General features: G+C 40.4%; 1 protein-coding gene and 1 pseudogene across 3 annotated transcripts in view; both read left to right on the top strand.

Annotated features, from left to right (window-relative positions):
- Window positions 1-5135: 5135 nt before the first annotated feature.
- Rab3gap1 (RAB3 GTPase activating protein catalytic subunit 1) overlaps window positions 5136-23903 on the top strand; it is a 61973-nt gene continuing 43205 nt past the window's right edge. For all 3 annotated transcript variants that reach the window (XR_013043212.1, XM_015986496.3, XM_006992979.4), the window contains exons 1-5: window positions 5136-5211; window positions 5313-5368; window positions 12110-12185; window positions 20091-20223; window positions 22481-22559. Coding sequence is in view for 2 of the 3 variants with exons in the window: in XM_015986496.3 (XP_015841982.1) it covers window positions 5194-5211; window positions 5313-5368; window positions 12110-12185; window positions 20091-20223; window positions 22481-22559 (362 nt within the window). In the remaining variant the exon portion in view is untranslated. The remainder of the gene's footprint in view (window positions 5212-5312; window positions 5369-12109; window positions 12186-20090; window positions 20224-22480; window positions 22560-23903) is intronic.
- LOC102926159 (small ribosomal subunit protein eS12 pseudogene) lies at window positions 7719-8355 on the top strand (annotated as a pseudogene).

The following is a 23903-nucleotide window of genomic DNA, read 5'->3' on the forward strand; positions in this document are numbered from 1 at the left end:
CCCTGTATAGCCCTGGCTGTCCTGGAACTCACTTTGTAGACCAGATTTGCCTCCACCTCAGAGATCCACTTGCCTCTGCCTCCCAAGTGCTGGGATCAAAGGCATGCACCACCACTGCCCAGCTAGGAGTGGTTATTTTTTTTTAAAAAAAAATGTTTACTGAATGAAGAGGTAGCTGAATGAATGGTGAATGACTGAGTTCAGATTTACCTGGCCTCACATTCTCTGGAGATTCCACACTTGAGAATCTTGTTTTTTTGTTCAGTAAACAATGGTTTTAAGCTGGGTGTGGTGCATTATATCAGTAATCCAAGCACTCATGAGGCTGAGGCAGAGGGATCACTCATGCTTATAAAGCTAGCATGGATGACATGATGAGTTCCAAGTCAACCTGTGTTGTAGAATGGGGATCCTGTCTGAAAAATGCAAAAAACAAACACCAGTAGGGCTGGAGCACAGGTTATGCAGTATAATAATTGCCTTTTAAGTAGGAGGACTTCAGTCCAGCCCAGAAGCCACTTTAAAAAAAAGTTGGGTATCGTATAATAATCCCAGTGCTGGAGAGGCAGAGCTAGGAGGATCCTGTGGCTGTCTGGTCAGCCAGCCTTGCCTAGATTTACAGTACCAGGTACAAATTCCCTCTTTTGAACCAGGTTTCTGATCCAACCAGAAAGCAGTTGGTTATCCCCCAAACCTTCACGCCACTATTTTACCCATGGGCACATCTTACTAGCAAGTCAGAGCTGCAACGTGCAGGGTCCGGTGCTGGCTAAGACCATTGGTGTCTTTTCTCTCCAGGTGGCTTGCACTTTCTGGCACTATGAAAACTAGCAGCCACCAAGGAGGAAGTTTTCAGTCAACTCCAGCCCAGTTTCTCTAGGTCCTGCAACCAAAGTGTGTTGTGTCTTCAGCTACAGGGTCTTGCCATCTAGCTATGGTTGGCCACAAAGAGCAATTGTAATAGCTTGTGTTGTTTTGTGGGAAGTCTGAGGTCTTCCTGACCAATAATTCATAGGGAGCTCTCCCATGCCTAACACTGAGATTTTCATTTATTAACCCACATCTTCTGGCGGAAATGGTCTCCACCTAGGCCAGTCTAACCTGATGGGCTAGCTCCAGGCCAGTCCATGAGAGACCTTGTCTCAAGAAAAAAGTGGACAGCATTTCTGAGGAATAACACCTGGGGTTGTCCTCTGAGTTACACACACCCACACACCCTTGAACACGTGTGCACAAAACAACGGAACAACACAAAAGTGGGCTTTGTTTTTAGGATGCAAGTGTGTTCTGAAAGTCACATTTGGATATTTTTCTAGCACTGATTTTTAAAAGAGTTTTAAGAGATTGAATAAACATCACACAGTCCTTTCTAAACCACATTATCATTACTTGTGTCTTATCTCTGTCCTCAGATGGCGAACACAGAGAGCGGGAGGGGATTATTCTTCACTGAATCCCTCCACAGGATCAACTACACGGTAGACGCTTAACAAATGAGCAAACACTCCCAGGCAGTTTTGACTTTTTAGAGAATCTCTCTTTGAAGATTCTTGTTCCCATGGTCCTCCTCTTCCAGTTGCAGCTTCTTTTGGAGGCATTCTGGGACAGCATCATGGAGAGGTCCTATTTTGTCCTGCACAGTGCCGTCAAGACAGATAGACGAGAACAGCGGAGTCCCACACAAACGATGTTTTCTTTGTCATCATGACCTAATTAAACTGTTATGCCCCCATGGTCCCTTGAAGTCCCAGCTGAGGGTGATTTTTCCAAAGCTTCTAATCTCTTAAATTGCTTGTGCGTCAAAATAGCTCCCTGTGGCCATTATTGGTAACACCTTGAAATAACTGAATTATACTAGTGAGGAAACAAGTTTCTAAGAGAAGCTGTTGCCTCAGGCTGTAGATGGAAACAGCCCTTCATCCCAGAGAAATAGGATCTTTTCTGCTTTTTGAGGCAGCGGGGGAGGAAAAAAAAAGTCTAATAAAAGTATGTTTCCCATGGGTTTCTACATCATTAGCATCCTGGCTTCACACTTCGCTGTAACAAATAATTTATTTTAAAATTTTCTCCAGGGAGAGGACAAGAAGCCAAAAATATCTTGGAAGAAACCTTGCCTTAGCAACCTCATTCGGCAGCTTCGTGCGTTGTCTAAAATTTAACTTCAGGAAGCAAAGTCTTTGAGACTGTTTTATTTTCTGAACCATCTTCAAAACTCATCAAGGAGGGAGAACAGTAATGCCTTGTATGTAAGTAGTGCTTTGTAGTTTTCATGGGACATTCATTATAAAGACTACTACTATATTGCTCACCTATCTCAGGCTGGACATTGGGTTGTTTTTATGTGAACTCAATCTTGAATACAATCCTACATAGTAAATGGTATTATAGAGTCCTTTTTACTAATATGAACAGGGTTAGGGAAGGTAAAAAATTTAAAAAGTTAAATAGTAAATAGCTAAAATCAGATCAGTCTGACCCTAAGACCCACAGACCTACTTCACTTTAAAGACCTTAAATGTGAAAAAGAGAATCTTTTCAGGAGCAGAAGAGATGGCTTGTCGGTTAAGAGCACTCACTGCTCATGTAGAGGACCCAGCTTCAATTCCTGGCCACTCACAGCGTGGAGGAGCTGATGCCCTCTTCTGGCTTCTGGGCTCTGTGGGTACCTGTGATGCAGGCAAAGTCCTACATAAGAAGAAATGAAAAGAAATAATTTTCCATGTACAAATTTCCCCAGGTCTCTATCCATTGTTTACTCTCCTCTTTTTAGTCTTTTGTGGAGCTTATTGAGTTGCCTAAACTGGCTGGCCAGAAAGTGCTAGAATGATAGGTGCGCACTGCCGCATCCAATGATTCTAGGAGTGAACCCAGAACTTCATGCATGCTGGGCATTCTACCAACCGAGCTATATCCCCTTATTCCTTTTATGTTTTTAACTATGAAAACTTATTGTCACTGTGTTTCCATCATCAAGACTTATGATCTTGGTCTTTCTTTCTTGTTTTTATATCCAGCCAAAAGAGACCCATTGGCTACTTTGCCAGGCTTCAAATGAAGTCAAGGGGTTGGAGATATAGCCCAGTTAATACCATGTTTGTCAAGCATGCTTGAGTCTCGGGGTTTGATCTGGAGCACCACATACACCGAGCTCATGTACAATATTTCATTATTTATGACAGAATTCTTCACAGTTTATTACTTATTTATTTATTTGGGGGAGGGCTGGCAGAATTGTGGAGGTCAGAGGATAATTTGCAGGAGTTGGTTTTTTCCTTCCATCATTCAGGTCCCTGAGATGGACTTTAGGTTTTCAGCCTTGGCAGCAGGTGCCATTACTTGCTGAGTTATCTTGCTGGCTTGAGAGGGATTTTTTTTTCTTTTTAAGATTTATTATTTAAAGGCTGGGTGTGATGGCATCTGCCTTTAATCCCAGTACTCTGGTGGAGGCAGAGGCAGGTGGATTTCTTTGAGTATGAGACTAGCCTAATCTACACAGTGAGTTCCTGGAGAGCTAGAACTACACACTAGAAAGACCTTGTCTTTGAAAGAAAAAGATTTATTATTTAATTCTTATGTGTCTGAGTGTTTTGGCTGCTTGAATATATGTGGCCAGAAGAGGATACTGGACCCTCTAAAACTAGAGGTATGGAGGGCAGTCGTGTGGATGCTGGGAACGGAATCCAGGTCCTCTACAAGAGCACTCAATGCTCTTAACTGCTGAGCCGTCCGTCACTCCAGTCCCCAGCAGAACTCTCCACTGCTAGTTGGCCACTCCTGTTCTTCAGTAGTTTAAAAAGTGAAGCATTCGTCAAACAGCATGCTGCTCTCTTCAGAAAATATGTAACTTGCCGGGCGGTGGTGGCGCACGCCTTTAATCCCAGCACTTGGGAGGCAGAGCCAGGCGGATCTCTGTGAGTTCGAGGCCAGCCTGGGCTACCAAGTTAGTTCCAGGAAAAGGCGCAAAGCTACACAGAGAAACCCTGTCTCGAAAAAACCAAAAAAAAAAAAAAAATATGTAACTTGTATGACTTTTTAAAATTTAACTTTAATTGTATAGTTCTCCCCCTCAGGGTGGTCTAGGATAAAGAGATGGTGGGTTTATAGGACTTTGGTCAGCGTCTACAAGTCAGTAAAGTTTGAACAAGGTCTGAGGTTACAGCTCAGATATAGTTCAGGTAGAGCATTTACCTAGCATGCACAGAGTCCCGGGTTCCAGCTTCGCTGCATAATCCAAGCCTGGTGCTACATGCCTATAGTCAGGATACTCAGAAGGTGGATCAGAAACTCCAGGTCATCCTTCTCACCACAGTGAATTTGAGGCTGGCTTGGGAACCCTGTCTCAACAACAACAAAACAAAAAGCATTTCAATGAAAACAAACACTGAGTGCTTTAGATTTTTAAATACAATTTGACCGCACACATCTAGGGTCTTTATTATACAGGACTGGATATCTGTCCCTGGATATCTATGAATGTGGCTCAACACATTTGTAGATGACAATATCATGTGACAATGTCAAAAGGTTCAACAGCTCTGCATGAGCCCACAGAATACTTTTACTTTTTAAATTCTTTTAAAAATATTTCTGAACGGGCTGGAGAGATGGCTCAGCAGTTAAGAGCACTGGCTGCTCTTCCAGAGGACCCTGGTTCAATTCCCAGCACCCACATGGCAGCACACAGTTGTCTGTAACTCCAGTTCCAGGGAATCTGACACCTTCACACCAATGCACCTAAAATAAATTTTAAAAAATTCATAAATTTAATTTAATGTGTGTGTTTGTCAGAATGTAAGTCTGTGTGCATCCACGTGCATGCCTGGTGTCAGTGGAGGCCAGAAGCGGGCACATGATCCCTTTGGACTGGAGTTACAAACAGTTGGGAACCGTCCTGTGGGTGCTGGAAATCGAACCTAGGTCCCCTGGAAGAGCACCGGGTAGTCTTAACCGCAGAGTCATCTCTCCAGCCACTACAGGGTTTTAAAAAATATTATTAAACAACCTAGAGGGAGAGTTGAAGTCACTCTAAGATCTTTCTGCCTGGAGAAAAGGCACCACGCCCTCCGGGGGCGGGCCTGCACCGAGGCCACACCCACTCTGCACAAAACCACGCCTCCTGCCCCACAGCGCCCGCCTCCTAGCTCCCTCCTTCCCGGCAGCCTTCGCGCGCGGCCTGGCACTCCGCTCCGCAAGATGGCGGCGGACAGCGAGGTGAGCTCCGCGCCCTAGTGGCGTCTGTCACAGGGTTCTGCCGCCTACGGCAGTCGCCCCGCGGCTTTAATGCCTGTGCTCTTCTCTCTCTCTCCCCGCAGCCCGAGTCCGAGGTGTTTGAGATCACGGACTTCACCACGGCTTCCGAGTGGGAAAGGTGAGTGGCGCCGTGGGTCCCCAACCCAGGTGACGCGGGCTCTGAGGGAGACGCCCACGTCCCGCGTCTCTCCCTGGCCAGCTGTGGCTCCTTCCGCCTCACTCATCGGGGCAGGTCGGACAGACCTTCGGACTTCGCCTTTGGAAAAAAAATAATAAATAAACAACAAGTTGCGTTGACTTCCCGACCCCTTCCCTGACACCGAACACCGCCCCTGAAGTCGTCCCCGTGTCTCCTGCCCTTCTGTCAGTCTGCCTCAGTTGTCGTCATAAGCAGGCAGCTCGGCAGCTGCCGGGGTTCCTTCCCGTGTGCGCTGGCAGAGGCTTTCCTGGAGCGCACCGATCGCTGTCCATCTGCCTTCCTCCCACCGCCTCCACCCTGTCTTCCAGAATCATCTATTTACAGATTTAAAATGTTATTATTTCCTCATTCCTTTCCTTTGTGCCCTCCTTCCTCCTCCTCCTCCTTATTTTTGCAAACAGCGGGTCTTCGGGATGTTCTGATTCACACGTCATTACATTTTAAACTTGGTTATGCGCCCGGGCTGCCTGAGCTCGTCAAACTCAGATGAACAGCTGTTCCGGTGCCATGGTGTGACCACTGAAGTTAGTGGAAAGCTAAGTTTGTGGACTTGATGGCTTAGACTGTGATTTTTTTCTATTCATTGTCACAGAAACCCTTTAGTTATGGGTATGGAGGTCGTTTTATTATCGCAATGTTTGTAGGCTTGCCAAGTTTGTGGCTCTCAGAATATCAAATGGTGGCAGAGGAATATATTAACGATCCTTGATGAAATAGTGCTTTGACCTGTATGCCCATCCCCACACTTCAGAAAGGCAGTAAGACTAACACACTAGCAAGACGTTATGGGCAAGTACTCTGTGCCCCGAGCTATCCTGAAGATGGGGAAAACTATACCTTTTAAATAGCCCAGCAAGCCTGGTAGTCTGGAGGCAGAGCCAGGCAGATCTCTGTGAGTTCGAGGCCAGCCTGGTCTACAGTGTGAGCTCCAGGACAGGCACCAAAACTACACAGAGAAACCCTGTCTCATAAAACCAAAAAAAACAACAACAACAACAAAACCCCCCAAAAATAGTTAGTTGATACTGCAGAGAACCATTTAAAAAGAATAATGTGGACTACAAAATTGTTGAAGACATTTTTGTAGGAAAAAGACAGGAGATACCCTGCTTTGAAAACCAGAGGGAAATAAATGGAAGCTGGATGAGGTGGCACTTGCCTGTGATCTTGGCTCCTGGGAAGGCTGAGTTGGAAGGATCTCTTGATCTAAGGAAATTAAGACTATAGCCTGAGCAATCTGTCAAGAAAGAAAATGAAAATGGTTAAGGGTTTGGTTTAGACAGAGAAGGGACTGACATTGCTAGACATGTAAGTGAGGAGCTATCACTGGGAAATAAATAAAAGTAAGGAAGAGACCCCCTTCCAGAGCCAAGTGAGGGAATCTAGAGTTGCTGTATTGGACTAAAAAGACTCATACTTGACTATGCATCAGAATTTGCTGGTTTCAACTCTCAGCATTTCCCATTAATATAGGTTTTAGGTCAGATCCACATAGATGCTTTTCTAACATGGTCCCAGGTAATACAGTTGCTGCTGGTCAGAAGACTGGGTTTAGAAAGAATTGCTGCTTAAGAAAGTGGTAAGATTTTGGCCAGATGGTATAAGGATTGTTTAGTAAGTTGTTACATTGTGGTAAAATGAAGTAAGCAACTTACCTTGATTCATAAAGTGGAACTGTAGTTAGTTGAATAAAATGAACTAGATTTAGGAAGATGAGCTTGATGTAAGTCTGAGGGGGACGGCTCAACTATGAAACTTAAGGGATGAAGAGAAGCATCAAAGTAACCAGAGTGCAGTTTGGGGCGTATTGACTCTAAGGTAGATATTTTGAAGGTAATTAGAAAATATAATTGATCTTGGAGGATGAGTGATAAGGGAACAGTTTTTGGAATGAAAGTGATAGTTTTTCCCTAGTTAAATAGCTTAAAATTTCCTGAGGGGAGCTAGAGAAATGGGTCAGTGGTTAAGAGCACTAACTGCTCTTCCAGAGGTCCCAGGTTCAATTCTGAGCACCCACATGGCAGTTCCCAACCATTTGTAACTTGTTTCAGAGGATTTGTCACACTCCATGGGCACACTCCATTTGACACATCTAGTACACAGACATACATGCAGGCAAAACACCCACATGCATATAAATAAATTAATTTAATGGGGTTAGAGAGATAGATGGCTCAGCAGTTAAGAGCAGGCTGCTCTTCCAGAGACCCAGGTTCCATTCCCAGCACCCACACTCCAGTTCCAGGTGATCCAATACCCTCACATAGACTTATATGCAGGCAAAACACCAATGTGTTAAAAAAAAAAAAAAAAAAAAAGCCTTTTCCCCTGCTGCCTCTGAGCTGGGTAGAGGTGGAGTCTGGGGTGCATTCAAGATTAGAACTTGCCTATAATCCACCACCATGGCAGAGGAAGGCATTGCTGCTTGAGGTGTAATAGATGCCAATATTGCCTTACAAGAGGTGCTAGAGACCACCCTTGTCTGTGATGGCCCAGCACGGCATGGTATTCATGAAGTGCCAAGCCCATCTCTGTGTGCTTATGTGCAATTGTGATGAGTCTGGATGTCAAATAAGTGAAGGCACTTTGTGCTGAGCATCACATCAACCTAATTAAGATTGATGACAGGAAACTAGGGGGGTGGGTGGCCTCCTTGAACTTGATCAAGAGGGGAAGCTTCTTAAAGTAACAGTTGGTTGCAGATGTGTAATGGTTAGGGACTATGGCAAAGAATATCAGGCCAAAGATGTCATCAAAGAGTACTTCAAATGCAAGAAATGAATAAAAAATTTTGGCTCCAAAAGAATTTCCTGAGGGGAGTATTAAATTCTTTGGTTGCTCATGTGGAAATAATTGTTAGCACAGTTAGGAGGATGTCGCAAAGTAGGAAGTTAGCTTCTCTTCTAAGTTTCTCTTTGTAGAATAAAACCAGTATTTTGTAATTCATGAGGCAAATGTGGAGACTTTGAAGGTTTTTTGTTTTGTTTTGTTTTTTTGAGACAGGGTTTCTCTATAGATGCCTGGCTGTCCTGGAACTTGCTCTGTAGATCAGGCTGGTCTCTAACTCAGAGATCCATTTGCCTCTACCTCCCGAGTGCTGGGATTAAAGGGGTTTGCCACCACCGCCTGGCAACTGAGGTTTCTTAGGCCTTGATTTTAATATTTGGATGAAAAGTTCTTTTCAGTATTGAATGCAGATGAGGACAGGACTGAGGAGAAGGCTTATTGTAGACGTGAGCGAGAGAATAGCGAGGGGCATCTGGAAGAGTCCAGACTGAACTAGCCCTGAAAGGAGGAGGCGGTGGAGAGGAAGAGAAGAGGGAATAAAAAGACCACATGGGAACCAGGAGACCAAGAGAATGTGCGGCCATAATAGCTGTTAACACAGGGAAAGAGACTAGGGGAGGTGAAGAGAAGCTCAGGAAGGGAGAGGTGTAGGGGAGGGGCGGGGCATGCCAGCCCAGATGACTCTGTGACAGATACTTGTGAGTTGGGATGAGGGAGCCTAATGGTTAGTATGGACCTTGCTCTGCTAATAAGTACCACAAGCAGAGTTTAATGGAAGAGCCACAAGTCCCTTTTGCCAGAGATGAGGAGATGACTCCCTTTAGCAAGTAGGAACTATCTTCTTAAGTCCCTGAGGCAGTGCCGCTGGCTTTTGTCTGATTGCCAGAATGGCAAAAGGAATTTATTGAGACCTAACAAGTGTGTTATAAAGTGGAAAAAAAAAAAAAAAAAAAGGAGAGGAACATGACTGCTCCTAGGTATGATGGAGGAGAAAGCTTATTTTAGATATGTGGGAGAGCATAGCCAGAGGCAGGGGCATCTGGGAGAGCCCGAGTGGTCATGATCAGACTGAGCTGGGCCATGTGAGGAGACGGAGAGGGAAGGAGAGAGGGGAGAGAGGAAAACCAGATGCAGCAGCCAGGAGGCCCAAAAGAAAGCTGTCCAAAAGACCAGGTGACCAGAATGGTTGCTTATATAGGGAAGGGCATCCCAGCCTCAGGGCTGGAGAGTTCAGGGTAGGGGCGGGGTGTGCCAGCTGGGAGGGCCCTGTAACAGGTGGAGGCGGAGGGGCGCAGGGAGAATCCGGCAGCCAGTGCCTGCTTTATATGTTAGATAGGCACCTCAGCCTTTGTCCACATTTGAAACCTAACAGTTATGTACCATACAGATAATTTATTGAGAAGACTAAATAGAAACCTAAAATTATTATTTTTTCAATTGAAAAAATAATCCATGTGTAAGACAACGTGTAAGACCTTAGGGATTTAGTAGCTAGTAAAGACAAACAAGGCTTAGCATGCTTATCCCCACTACTGCAGTAAACAAGCAAAAATTGAAAAAAATAAGGTTCCTGTTCTTATTGAAAGTATAGTCTAGCAGGAGAGACAGACATGAGTCAGATAGTATGACCGAGTCTGTAATTACTTGTTGAACTAAAAGCTATGAAGGGAAATGGAAAGAAACCTCTTTCTTCCAGAAGCATGTACAAAAGAACCTAATATACTAATATAGGAGAAGGAGTTAAGTGACTCATCAGCTGAGATACGGAGAATTGTTAAAGAAAAATGTTACTAAATTTTTCTAGTCAAATCTCAGTATTTGTAGGGTATAATTGTCTCCTAGCAAGTACTGCTAGAGTTCATAAGTAGCTGAAGATGGCTCTTTTACTCTGAACATTATATTTTAAATTATTTTTATTATAGCAATAATACCTTGTAGTAAAATAAAAAATACTTTTGAACCTTCCATTGAATATAGCTATTAAATTTTTGACATATTTCTTTTAATTGTATGTGTAAACTTTTTAGGTCAAACTATATGAATGATTGTTTCTTCAACTTTCTTTTTTCATTTAACATATGGACATTGTTCTTATTTCCTCAGATGTTCTTCAGAACAATTTTTAGTAGGTACATAGTAGTCTAGCAAGTGGATGTGTCATAAACTTATGACTGTTTGCTGCAATTGCATATGAAAGTAGCTTCCAGTTTTTACTTTTATAAAAAGTGCAGTGTAGTTTAGTGCTTTTCTGTGCGGTTAGGGGTTGCTTGGGATGGGACTCAGGCTTTTGGGTAAGTACTGTACCACTGGGCTGTATACCTAGACCACTCTACTGTATGTTTAATTTACATTTTTGCTCCCCATTGAATATAGTTTTTTTATTTTTTGTTTTTGTTTTTCAGAGACAGGGTTTCTCTGTGTAGTTTTGGTTTCTGTCCTGGATCTTGCTCTGTAGACCAGGCAGGCCTCGAACTCACAGAGATGAGTTCTGCCTCCCGAGTACTGGGATTAAAGGCATGTGCCACCGCCGCCTGGCTAGTTTACATTTTTATTTGTTTGATAAACGTAAACTTATTTTTAGTTCATTTTAAATTTAGTAATTGTCATTTGTTTAAACTCCCCCAAAGTGAATTCATATATGAATAATTATTATTTTAATTTTAAGGAGTTAATGAGAAGATTCAGTCAAATCACAAGCTGATGATGATGATGATTACCTGGTGTCATTACTTTCTTAAATGCATTAACTCATAATGCTCTGCAAGGAAAAATCTGATGCCTTTGAAAACAGTTAACGTTAATTACTCTAGAAGCACTTTCTAGATGTTTTAGGTAGCAGTGCTGTTGCTAGATTGCACCATATTTCTCTCAATGTAAGCAGCTTGACATTTTTCATTTGTTGATGCTGTGTTAATTAGATACTGATCAAATTTAGCCCACTTTTAAAGATTTACTTATTTGTTTTATTGTCTGTAAAAGCATTTTCACCTGCATGCATGTCTGTGCATCACATGTGTGCCTGGTATCTTCAGGCCAGAAGAAGGCATTGGATCTTCTAGAACTAGAGTTACAGGTAATGTGAGCCACTATGTGGGTGCTGGGGATGGAAATTTTGAAGGTAGGGAGAAGTGATCAGTTGTATAATTGTCCTTAAGTATCATTTTAATCTGTCAGTTTTTGCTTCTCTTCTATTTATTTATTATGTATACAGTGTTCTGTCTGCATGTATGCCTGCAGACCAGAAGAGGGCATCAGATCTCATTACAGATGGTTGTGAGCCACCATGTGGTTGCTGGGAATTGAACTCAGGACCTTTGGAAGAGCAGCCAGTGCTCTTAACCACTGAGCCATCTCTACAGCCCTGTTGCTTCTCTTCTAAATGTATTGTATCATATTAAGGAGGATTTTTTCACCAGGAGGTGGTGCATGTCTCTAATCCCAGCACTCAGGAGGCAGAAAGTAGTCTGATCTATGTGAGTTTGAGGCCAGCCTGGTCTACAGAGCTAGTTCCAGGACAGCCAGAGCTGTTGTTACACAGAGAAACCCTGTCTCAAAAAAATAAAAAGAAAGAAAGAAAAAAGGAAAAAAAAAAAGAAAGAGGATGGATTGTTTTTAGTTTATATTTTGTGGAAAGAAAACTTTTATTGAGTTAAATAGATTTAAATGAATCAAAAATTAAGAGTAATTCAACTAAACAACATTGTTTCTGCTTTTATTCTATATCCCTAAGTTAGGCTCATAGTATTAAACTTGTTGAGAATTCTCTAATCATCTCTAATGTTAGGATGTAAGGAAATGTCTTTCTAAAGAAATTGTATAGTAATAGAAAAAAATATATGGTTATGTATTTAGAAAGTTTTCCCTTCTTCTTAGGTTTATTTCCAAAGTTGAAGAAGTCTTGAATGACTGGAAACTAATTGGAAACTCTCTGGGAAAGCCACTTGAAAAGGTCAGATCTGTTTGCTTCTGTCTCTAGTTTGGGATTGACTTTGAGATCCTATTTTTATGCCCTTAATTACACATGGTGCAATTGAATTAAATGTTTAAATTTTAAGTTATATATAGTCTTTATGAGCATCAAATATCATCTAAAATAATTTGGATTGGAATTTGTAGCAAATGATATATGTAAGACATTTGTAAAGTTATTTACTTATTGATTGATTTGGTTATTTTGAGACAGGGTTGCACTGTGTAGCTCTGGTTGTCCTGGAACTCACTATGTAGACCAGGCTAACTTTGAACTCAGAGATCTGCCTGCCTCTGCCTCCCCAGTACCAGGATTGTCACCAGGGCTTGCTTTCGAAACATTTTTTTTTTTTTTTTTTTTTTTTTTTTTTTTTTTTTTTGGTTTTTCGAGACAGGGTTTCTCTGTGTAGTTTTGCGCCTTTCCTGGAGCTCACTTGGTAGCCCAGGCTGGCCTCGAACTCATAGCGATCCACCTGGCTCTGCCTCCCGAGTGCTGGGATTAAAGGCGTGCGCCACCACTGCCCGGCTCGAAACATTTTTTAAATCATAAAGTTTTACATATTATGAATGTCTTTGTGTGGTTTCATTAATTTCTTCTGAGTTTACTTTTCTCAAAATCTAAGTTTTCTTTTAACCAATAAATATTTTTCCAAAGTTTTGTTTTGTTTTGTTGGTTTTTCAAGACAGGGTTTCTCTGTGTAGTTTTGGTACCTGTCCTGGATCTCTGTAGACCAGACGGGGCCTTGAACTCACAGAGATCCACCTGGCTCTGCCTCCCCAGTGCTGGGATTAAAGGCATACTCCACCACCACCCGGCTTTTTCAAAGTTTTTAATTGATCAGAGGAAATTGGACTTACCAAGAATTCATTAAGAGAAAAACATCTTAGTATAACAACTCTTGATGTAATTACCAGCTGCAGTTACCTTGCTCAATTTGTATTGATACTGTACTAATAACCACACTCTAGATGTTTCCTCAAGAGAATATTCTGAGAACAGATTTCTTGATTTACTGAAGGGTTGTAATTTGATCTAAAGCTTATCCAGATGTGGATGCTTAGGAAATCTTTAAAAAAAATTATATTTGTTTGTAGGCATTGGTTCTTTCCTTCTTCCAAGTGGGTCCTGGGGTTCAAAGTAGGTCATTGGGCTTGGTGGCAAGTGTTTTTACATGTTGAGTCATCTTGTTGTCCCTGAATTCTTTTAAAGTAAAATTGATCATCTTTTTTTTTTTAATTATTATCCTGAAAAGACCTTGAAATCCCAATATTTGCTAGGGATTTCAACTTCATGGTAGTGATAACAGAATTTAGGCAGGAAGATCTTTTTTCCCATATGAATATGAGCAAAAAAGCAACTGTGTTGCATGAGCTTATAATAAGAACCTGGAGACACATATTGGGGTAAATGCTGAAAGATGAGAGAGACGAAGGAACGAGCCACTAGAGAAACTTCTCACCATTCCCAAATCCTCAGGAGATCCTGTCTCCATGAATCCTCAGACTGATTGCCTTTGGGTCCTCAGCTGAAAATCCTAGTTCCTATCTCCTCACACTTTATATGCCTTTCTCCGCCCAGCCATATCACTTCCTTCCTAGTGCTGGGATTAATGGTATGTGTGCTTCCCAAATACTGGTAGCAAAGGCATGAGATCTCAAGTGCTGGGATCCCAAGTACTGAGATTAAAGGTATGTGCCACCACTGCATGGCTCTGTTTCTCTCCTAGACTGAATCAATATCATGTAGTTAAGGGTGGCTTTGAACTCACGGAGATCCAGATGGATCTCTGCCTCCTGAGTGCTAGGATTAAAGATGTGTGCCACCACTGCCTGGCTTCTATGTTTAATCTAGTGGCTGGCTCTGTCCTCTGATCCTCAGGCAAGCTTTATTTGATATACAATATATCACCACACAACTGCATATAGAAATCACAGTATTAAAGATATGTTGGAATATGCAGAATAAATTGGTGTTCTATGTTAAAACTCTTTCATTTAAATTTTTGAATAAGGAAAATGTGAAGTTCTCAAATGTAGCTCTTTCTGCTGCCCTTAAAACACACGCATAGACATATGTATGTGTTTATGAAGTTTGTATAGACTCCAACAAGGTCAAAGGCACAATGAGCTGGATGTATCTGGAAGGCAAGAAGATTTGTATTTTAAAAACAAGAGCTATCTCAGGTACTTGTAAGATCTGATACTGCATTCTTGAATCCTTTGATTTATATGTATTTACTGAGTACTTGGTATGTATCAGTGACAGTGAGAGATAGTAAGATCCTTCTCGTGAGAGAAAGAAGTCATGAGGAAATAAGAGTAAGATACTAGATGTTGGGGTTTAAGTTAGTAGTATGTTTATAGTAGGTTCATACTACAGACATAGTTGAGGCTGAAGAGATGTTAGCTCGGACCCTTTTCTCTCTCTTAGTGCATCAACAGGTAGAGAAAGAAGCTGATTTTAAGAGAAGCTGCAGTTGGTAGGATTAAAGAAAGTATAGATGAAAGGGATTATTTGGTAGAAAAGAAGTTTAGACTGGACAGTGTTGGCGTACACCTTTAATCCCACCATTTGGGAGGCAGAGGCAGGTGGAGCTTTATGAGTTCCAGGCCAGCCAGCTCAACAATGTGAGTTCCAGGACAGCCAAAGCTACACAGAGAAACTGTCTCAGGGGGGGAAAAAGTTTAGATAATGCGTAAGTTTTCATACATGTAAAGGACAGTGATTACCAGTTCTCATCTGAGAAGGAATTTAAAATAAATTTCTGTTTCAAAATTTTAATTCTGAGGCTGGGCGGTGGTGGCACACACCTTTAATCCCAGCAGATTTCTTTAAGTTCGAGGCCAGCCTGGTCTACAGAGTGAGTTCCAGGACAGCCAAGGCTGTTACACGGAGAAACCCTGTCTTGAAAACCCAAAAAAAGGGCCTGGAGAGATGGCTCAGCAGTTAAGAGCACTGGCTGCTCTTCCAGAGGACCAGGGTTCAATTCCCAGCACACACATGGCAGCTCACAACTGTAACTCCAGTTTCAGGAGATCTGACACCTTTACACCAATGCTCATAAAATAAAGTTAAATAAATTTAAAAATTTTTAATTATAGGGACTGGAGAGATGGCTCCACTAGGCACTGGAGTTTGAGTCTCACATTCATGATGGGCTCCTCATAGCTCTCTGTCTCCAGCTTTAGGGAATATGTATGACATCCTTTTCTGTATTCTGTGGGCACACTCACTCACACGTGCATGTACTCATGCCATACATATACATGAAATTAAAAATCTTAAACATGTAATTATAGACAATTTCAAAATAAAATTTATAAGATAGTGTAATGAAATCCCATGTGCCCATCACCTATTTTCAGCAAAATTAATCTTTTTCCATTTCTTGTTCAGTCATACCCCTGTCTACTTCCTTTTGTAACTGAGCTACTTGACTGTTAGAGAATCTGAAGTGCTGAGAAATGGATTTAAGAGGGGATTGCAATTATTGAGCAAACACTGTGGTACTGTCTATACACTATTACTAGGTCTATGTCTGTTGGCTTAGTTAATCCTTAAATAAACTTCATCGATGAGGTATTACCCTAGTCAGTGAATGTGGGATGAGGCCTGGAGTTCATGTAGTAGTTTGCTTGATTATTTTGCTAGCAGTTGATGAAGTAGGGTTAAAGCTAGGTTTCATCTTTCAAATGCATACTGTTTTTCTGTTTTACTTGGTGAGGTTTTGCTATGATGAAATTTAAGTAAATGTAACTTACTTAAGAATTGAGGTAGATTTCTAAGGGAGCCCTTTGAATTTTAGTGTTTTGGGCTTTATAAAACAAATGAACCTATAATCTTACTTGAAGTTGGGGGAAAATTAAAGAAATGGTCTTTGAAATTCTTTTTTTTTTTTTTTTTTTTGGTATTTTGGTTTTTCGAGACAGGGCTTCTCTGTGTAGCTTTACACCTTTCTTGGAACTCGCTTTGTAGACCAGGCTGGCCTCGAACTCACAGAGATCCTCCTGCCTCTGCCTCCCGAGTGCTGGGATTAAAGGTGTGCACCACTACCGCCCGGCCTTTGAAATTCTTTTAGTTTTAGAATTTTATGATTCTATGTAGCTGGCAAAAATTGCAAGTACTTTTTATCAAATTTAGATATGTCATGATCTGGTAATAGATCAACTCTCACCCCTTTGAAAAATTAATGAAGAAGAATCATTAACTTTAGAATATTAATAGAAAACTAATGGACCCCACAGCATTGAAGTGAGTTTGGATTTTTCACACTCACTTGGCAGATTGGAGCAACACTGACTTCCATACTTAGAAGTTCCTATGGTAAAAGTGCAATGACTTTAACTGTAGTTTTTCTCTAGCTTTCTGTAAGTCAAATTTGGGACAGATACAAACTGTAAATATCTGGGATTTCTTTAATAACTTAGATGAAGATCATTCACTGAGAATTCAGTGTCTCTAAAATGAAATGAAAAATAAAAGCAGTGTTGAGCTGCTCATAATTTTTTTAGGGGTGGGGGGAATAGGACTATTTAAAATGAGATCTTTGTATTTTATGTTTTTTAATTTTCATTTGTTTAAAGAGTAGCCCTAGTGTTGACTGTGTCTTTGGTTGGTATTTTATTATGTTTCCTACTATCAGATTTGAACTTTGGAGAAGATTTTTGTTATATTTGGTAATAGTTTATTTTTATTTTTGTTGTGTAAATGGCAATAGAGCTCATTTTAATAGCAGTGATACCTGTGGGCTGTAAAGTCACACTGATTGTCAGAGTTCTGGTACTGTTGCTCATCTGTTAATGACACTGCATTCTCAGTCAGCATTAGCTGTTAGTACTGCCACTCTATTACGTATGTTCAGAGACTAGAAAATGATACACAAGTAAAGAAGACTACAATAAGATATAAGTATAAAAACAACTTAACACATTTTGACAATAAATGAATCATTATTCCTTGGAGCACCTAGCTATTAAACACCTAGCTCCTAACAGGGGTATTATATAATGAACCCATGAAATGCTTAAGTTTAATTAAGATAGATGAGAGGTCTCTGTGGACATTTTCAGATGTTTCTCATTATTGTATATTTTTTAAAGACTGCTTACCAATTATAGTGTAAATAAATAAGTGATAAGTAAAATTTTCAGCATGAACGTTGTCAATATGTATTTTGAAACTTAATCTTGTCTGAGACATATGCCACAAAACCCAATAAAACCATGCAAACAATTTTTTTCCTTTTTGAGAATTTAATGACAACATTTCTTCCTTTGCTTCCCTCTCTCCAAACCCTCACATATACCCTCCCTGCTCTCCTTCAGATTCATGGCCTCTTTTTCCATGTGTACGTGTGTGTGTCCATCTGTACATACATATTTCTAAATATAACCTGTGCAGTCTCTATAATGCTGCCTGTCCTCATGTTTTCAGGGCTAGCTGTTGGTCACTGAACAACCAGTTGGTTTCCTTCTTGTTGAGGGGGTCTTAAGTCCAGTTAGAGAACAGTTATTACTGCCAAGGCCTGTGTGCTACTACTGCACCTGTAGGGTTATTGTGCTTTGCTGGTCATTGTGGTTCATAAGCATCACAGCTGGGTAGCACTGTTGGTTGCCTTCCTCCCTTGGAAGCCTACATGACGCCTTCTGGTACCATGAAAGCTAGTCCTCAGGGAGGAGGCATTCAGGTCGGTTGCAGCGCAAGGGGTCTCTGGGCTCTGTTTCTGAAGTGCATGGTATCTTCAGCAATAGGGACATATGCCTTCTGCCTCTGTAGGGTAATCAAGGACAACAGCAATAGGATATATGTTTTGGGAGTCTCGTGGACAGCCCTGGCCAACAGCTCAAAAGAGGGCTTCTCATGTCTAGTATTGGGGTTTTTGTTAGGTGGCCTTTGGCTCTTGGAGGGAGCACCATCAGCCTACATGAGAAAGGTTCATTGAAACTGTAATTATTCATGAAGTTACTTGTATTATAGATGTGTGTGTGTGTGTGTGAATTGTTAGTAGTTATTCCTTGTGACTTTCTCAGGCATCCTTGTTATTTTATTCACCTCCTTCCTTTTCTATTTACCTCCTTCCCCCTTTCCTAAAGAGCTCCTCCTTTTCCTATTTATCCAATTAGATCATTTGTATCCTGCATTTCCCTTTACCCTCCTTAAAAGATCTTTCTTAATTCTTAAGAAATGTCTTAGACCAAATTATTTATTCACTTACTTTTGGCAATGTTTTATGTAATGAAATTACAACTTATTGTAAGCAACATAAATATTATATATTAGCTATTCATAAACATGCAATTTGTATGCAGGTTTGATTACAGAAACTAATATTCCTTAAATAATGAAAAATTAATAGTTTTATTAAATGATGTCTTGACTAATGTTTTCCTTCTTGGCTTGATATAGATTACATTTTGTTATAATAAATGCAATAGAAATATTATCATTATTATTATTATTATTTTTTTTTTTTTTTTTTTGGTTTTTCGAGACAGGGTTTCTCTGTGTAGCTTTGTGCCTTTTCCTGGAACTCACTTGGTAGTCCAGGCTGGCCTCGAACTCACAGAGATCCGCCTGGCTCTGCCTCCCGAGTGCTGGGATTAAAGGCGTGCGCCACCACCGCCCAGCTAGAAGTATTTTTTATAAAAATAATTTAAAACCATAGTAATTTTGTGAGGATTTTAGCAATTACATTTGTTTTGTTTTCAAGACAAGATTTTTCTGTGCAGTCCTGGCTGTCCTGGAACTCACTTTGTAGACTAGGCTCACCTCGAACTCACAGAGATCCATCTGCCTCTGCCTCCAAAGTGCTGGGATTAAAGTCATGTGCCACCACTGCCCAGTGGTGATTACATTTTTATTGCTATGAGTTTTGGGGGTTTTTTTGTGTGTGTGTTTTGAGACAGTGTTTGACTCTGTAGTCCAGGCTGTCTTAACACTAAATAAACCAGGCTGGTCTTGAACATGTCTTAACATTGATTGTCGGTTTATTTTTAGTCTAGCATACAGAAGATGTGAATTTTTTTTACAGATTGTTTTGTGTGTGTGAGTGCCTGCATGTATGTCCATGTACCATATATCTGCCTGGAGCCTCTGAGGCCAAATGAGGTTGGGTCCTCTGAAACTAGAGTTAGAGGCAGTTTTATGAACCACTATGTATGTGGGTGTTGGGAACTGAACCCAGGTTTTGTGCCACGGCAGCAAGTGCTCTTAACAGCTGAGCCATCTCTCTCTGGCCCTGATGTAGATGTGGACCAGTAACACATTCATTGTCTGGTATATTCTCAATAAATGTTGATTGTCTTCCCAAAATATATGATTAATCCCTTGCTTTGTTGTGTGTTGCATAAAGCACACAGTTTAAACAGGTTATATTTAGTTGACTAGTTTTTTTTTTAAATAAACAAATAATGAGATTTTTCTGTTTATTCATGATTTCAAACATGGCATAAAATTATTTGAAAGTTAGGGTTTTTGTAAGTCACTTGGTATTTAATACTCTGGAATACTTTTTAAAATCACATTTATTTAGTTATTTATTTGTCTCTCTGTGTGTGTGCTTGTGTGTGCTTGTATATGCGCATGTGCTCCTGTGTGCTCATGCTGTGGTATGCAGGTGGAAGTTAGAGGACAGCTTGGTCAGTTCTCTCTTTCCATATGGCTCCAAGACTCTTCTTTTTAAATAGCCACTGGGTTTTCGTTTTTTGTTTTTTGTCTGTTTGTTTGTTTTTGTTGTTGTTGTTGTTGTTGTTGCCTTTATTATGTAGAGGACAACTGTAGATTGCGATTTTCTGATTAGTGAGTAGAAGGGGGGAATCACTGCATAGTAAACACTGTAATGACTTGAATAAGTTTTTTTTTTTCCCATTCTGCTGTTAAATGCAGGGTATATTTACTTCTGGCACATGGGAAGAAAGAGCAGATGAAATTTCCTTTGCTGACTTCAAGTTTTCAGTCACTCATCACTATCTTGTCCAAGAGTCCACTGATAAAGAAGGAAAGGATGAAGAGTCAGAGGGTAAGTTCTCGTAACTCAGTAATATCCATAGGAAATGGTTTTTATTGCATCTGAAGTAGATTATGAGCTAGTGCTACATCTGAAGTAGAGGAAGAACCACTGTGACCGTCACTTTAAATTGGTTGAATCGGCACATATTTAATGTGTAACTAATGTGCTAAGTGTTCTGCTAAGTCTTTCTGAATGACATCTTACATGAGATGTGCATTTCAGTTGGGAAGATAAGGTGTTTAAGTGACTGTAAAAGGAGGTAGAAAGCCATAAATAACATCACAAGGACAGATGAAATTCCACTGAAGTTTGCGCTGGATGACTTACTCAGGAGAGATCAGTAAGGTTATTTGGAGACTGAAGCAAGTGAGCTGGCCCGTGAAGGAGTGCGAGTAAAGGAATCTATTGGCTGATAGTACGGTACAGTATTTTAGGTCTACTTGTAGGAAGTGCACTAAAATTCTGATTGTGTGGGCTTTCTAGTCACCTTTCTAAGTGTGTGTTATTTCGTTTATAAGGTAAATACTGAGTACCTGGAGGTTAATGTGAAGACTTAATGAGCTATTGTACCTAAGCCCTTATCCCAGTTTGACCTATGCTCGGTATTTAGTCAGTAGATCTTGTAATTGTAGTAGGTCATGTAATCTAAAGTCTGTTCTAAGATTCACTAGTGTGGAACAATGAGCAGAGTGTTGAATAAGCATGAATTTCAGCCGCTAATCAAACACAGTAGTTCCCCTTTTGTCTTAGGGGATTCATCCCAAAATACTTGAAACCATTTATAGTACCAAACCTTCTATATAGTATGTTCTACAAATACACAAATCTGTGACAAAGTATAACTTATCAATTATCATTATAAGAGATTGCCAAAGTAAATAGTAAAATAGAGCAGTTATAGTGATATGTTATAAATAAAACTTATTTAAAATTAATTGTTTTTTAAATTTACCATTAAATGTCATTGGACCATATTTGGTTGGAAACTCCAGAAAGCAAAACAAAACCATAGATAAGATGAAAGAACTTTACCCGTCATAGTCTTTCCAAAATAAATTCGGCACAATGTTTGTTACTTGTTTTTTGGTCAAAGCAGGTTATCATTTATAAGCATGGGCCTGCTTTTCCTAGATAGGCATCACATGATACCTTTTCTGTTAAATATATTCCTACTGACAAAGCTCTATAACTTCTGATTTAGATTTAGAGAGTGATAACATTAACCAGATAGACACATATGGAGCAAAATAAAACAAGCAGAAGATAAGTATCTGTTCTGGGAGATAGAAGAGGAAGAAAATGTGTGCATTTTGTTGGATAATAATCCAAGGATAAGCAGAGTCCAGTGTTATACTGATGAATGAAGGAAACTGTTCAAAATAAAGTTTTGTTGATTTTAAGAAAGACCTTTTTATTAGAGATGGGCTGCTAGAGTAAGGGTGCTTCAGAACATTCTGCGATGGCAGATGAAGAGGGCTGGTGTAAGAGAAGATAAATGAATGGAAGGTAGTTAAGGCATTGTTGCTTGTGCTGGTGTACTATGAAGTCTCCTTTTCATTTGGTTGTGATCAAAACTGTAACAAATGGAAAGAGTTAGAAGTAAAACTTTAGTTAACACATTTAAAGCTACATTACCAACAGTCAGAAGATTGAGAGCTGACTTTTATTGTTTTGGAGTTCTTCATTATTTTTTGGTTATTCAGGGTTTCAAAATGTTGATGCTTTTTTATTTATTTTAGAATATTAGTAAAATATATAATAAATTTGCTAAGAAATTATAACTACAAAGGATGCATTTTATAAGCAAATATTTTATGCTTTAAATTTGTTATGTATTTATGAATGTATATAATGATAATTTGTGTCAGTGCCTGATTATGGAATAAAATGTAAGTGCTAAAGATACATGGGTTAGAAATGAGAAACTAAATAGAGAAAGGTTTTATAAAAAATTTTAAAGATGTCTAGGGGCAGTGGTGGTGTATGCCTTTAAATCCCACAGGAGGCAGAAACAGGTGGATCTCTGAGTTTGAGGGCAGCCGAAGCTACACAGAGAAACCTTGTCTCAACGCCCCCACCAAAAATAGAGAGAGAGAGAGATGTCTTAGAAAGGCTACCTTTAAGAGCTGATAAGGATTTTATAGTAATCTTTAGCAATTGCAAGTCTGCAGTCCAGTAAGACAAACTTTCATCAAGGCATGTATAAAATGGCTTTAAAATTTAAAGCTTAAATGGACATACTTTTTATTATCAAATGTTTCTGTAGATGCTATTCCACAGTCAATGCAAGATTTGCTGTGTATGAATAATGACTTTCCTCCAAGAGCACATTGCCTGGTAAGATGGTATGTATCTTTTTTATTTAGATGTTTTTTGTGTGTGGGTGCGCGTGAGTGCGTACGTGCGTGCGTGCGTGCGTGTGTTGTTGTTGTTGTTGCTTTGAGATAGGGTCTCTCTACATAGCCCTGATTGTCCTCAAATTCTATGCAGACCAAGCTGGCCTGAAACTCACAGAAATTCCCCTGCCTCTGCCTCCCAAGTGGTGGGATTAAAGGTGTGTGTCACTATGCCCAGGTAGTGTGTGTTCAGTGATGGACTAGGGGGCTGAAAGGACCAGCATCTGGCTGTACTTAGAGCTGTTTAATCATAGCAGCAGGTGCAAAGCACAGTCAATAGAGGAAGAAGAGAGGAGTTAAAAACCTGCAGACATCAAGCTTGGAAGAGCTTTTTCTGATAAGATCCTATGGGTTGTACTCAGTTCCCTCAGCAACAAATGATGACAGCATATGAAACATTGTCTCTCAGGAAAGCTTTTTAGAGGCTAACCACTCAAAGCTTTAAAGGACTTGGTCAGTAGGCATCTTCTGTCTGCATAATGTATACCAAAATTCAGACTTCTCAAAGGACAACAGGTGTACACATAAATCATATTATTTGCACAAGGAATTTAGACACACTTAAGTCTTCATCAACCTGGGAATGATGAGAACCCTCTCTAAATCCAGATTCCCAGATGTTAACCGAGAGCCAACTTGATAGGCATCTCTCAGGGCTGCTGTCTTAGGCTTGCTCTGAGCTCTTTTGCACACTGCACTTCATAACCCAGAGTAGTACCTAATTTCAGTTCTGATGAACAGCAGAGAACACTTAAATATAGAATATTTAGTGTGCATTATTATAAATTTAAGTAAAATATTGACTTCAGCCGGGCGGTGGTGGCGCACGCCTTTAATCCCAGCACTTGAGAGGCAGAGGCAGGCAGATCTCTGTGAGTTTGAGGCCAGCCTGGGTTACAGAGTGAGATCCAGGAAAGGTGCAAAGCTACACAGAGAAACCCTGTCTCCAAAAACAAAAACAAAAACAAACAAAAAAAAATATTGACTTCAAAAAGTTACATGATAAAATCAAAACCCATATGTCTAAGTATCTGTAAATGTGAAAACTCAGTGCAAGAGGCATCTCACATTTGAAGGATTTCTTTGATCTTTGTCAGCTACTCATTCCTAGAGTCTCCGACCTTTATATTGAAGGGACACAGTAAAGAGTACTGTCTAGGGAACGCAACTCAGCGAGTAGAGTGCTTGCTTACCACGTGTGAGACTCTCAGTTTGATCCATAGGACCTCATAAACCAGATGTAGCAGTACATGCCTGTAATCCTAGTGTTGGTGGGGTGGAAGCAGGAGAGAC

The sequence above is a fragment of the Peromyscus maniculatus genome, chromosome 11 (assembly GCF_049852395.1).
Source record: "Peromyscus maniculatus bairdii isolate BWxNUB_F1_BW_parent chromosome 11, HU_Pman_BW_mat_3.1, whole genome shotgun sequence".
NCBI lineage: Eukaryota > Metazoa > Chordata > Mammalia > Rodentia > Cricetidae > Peromyscus > Peromyscus maniculatus.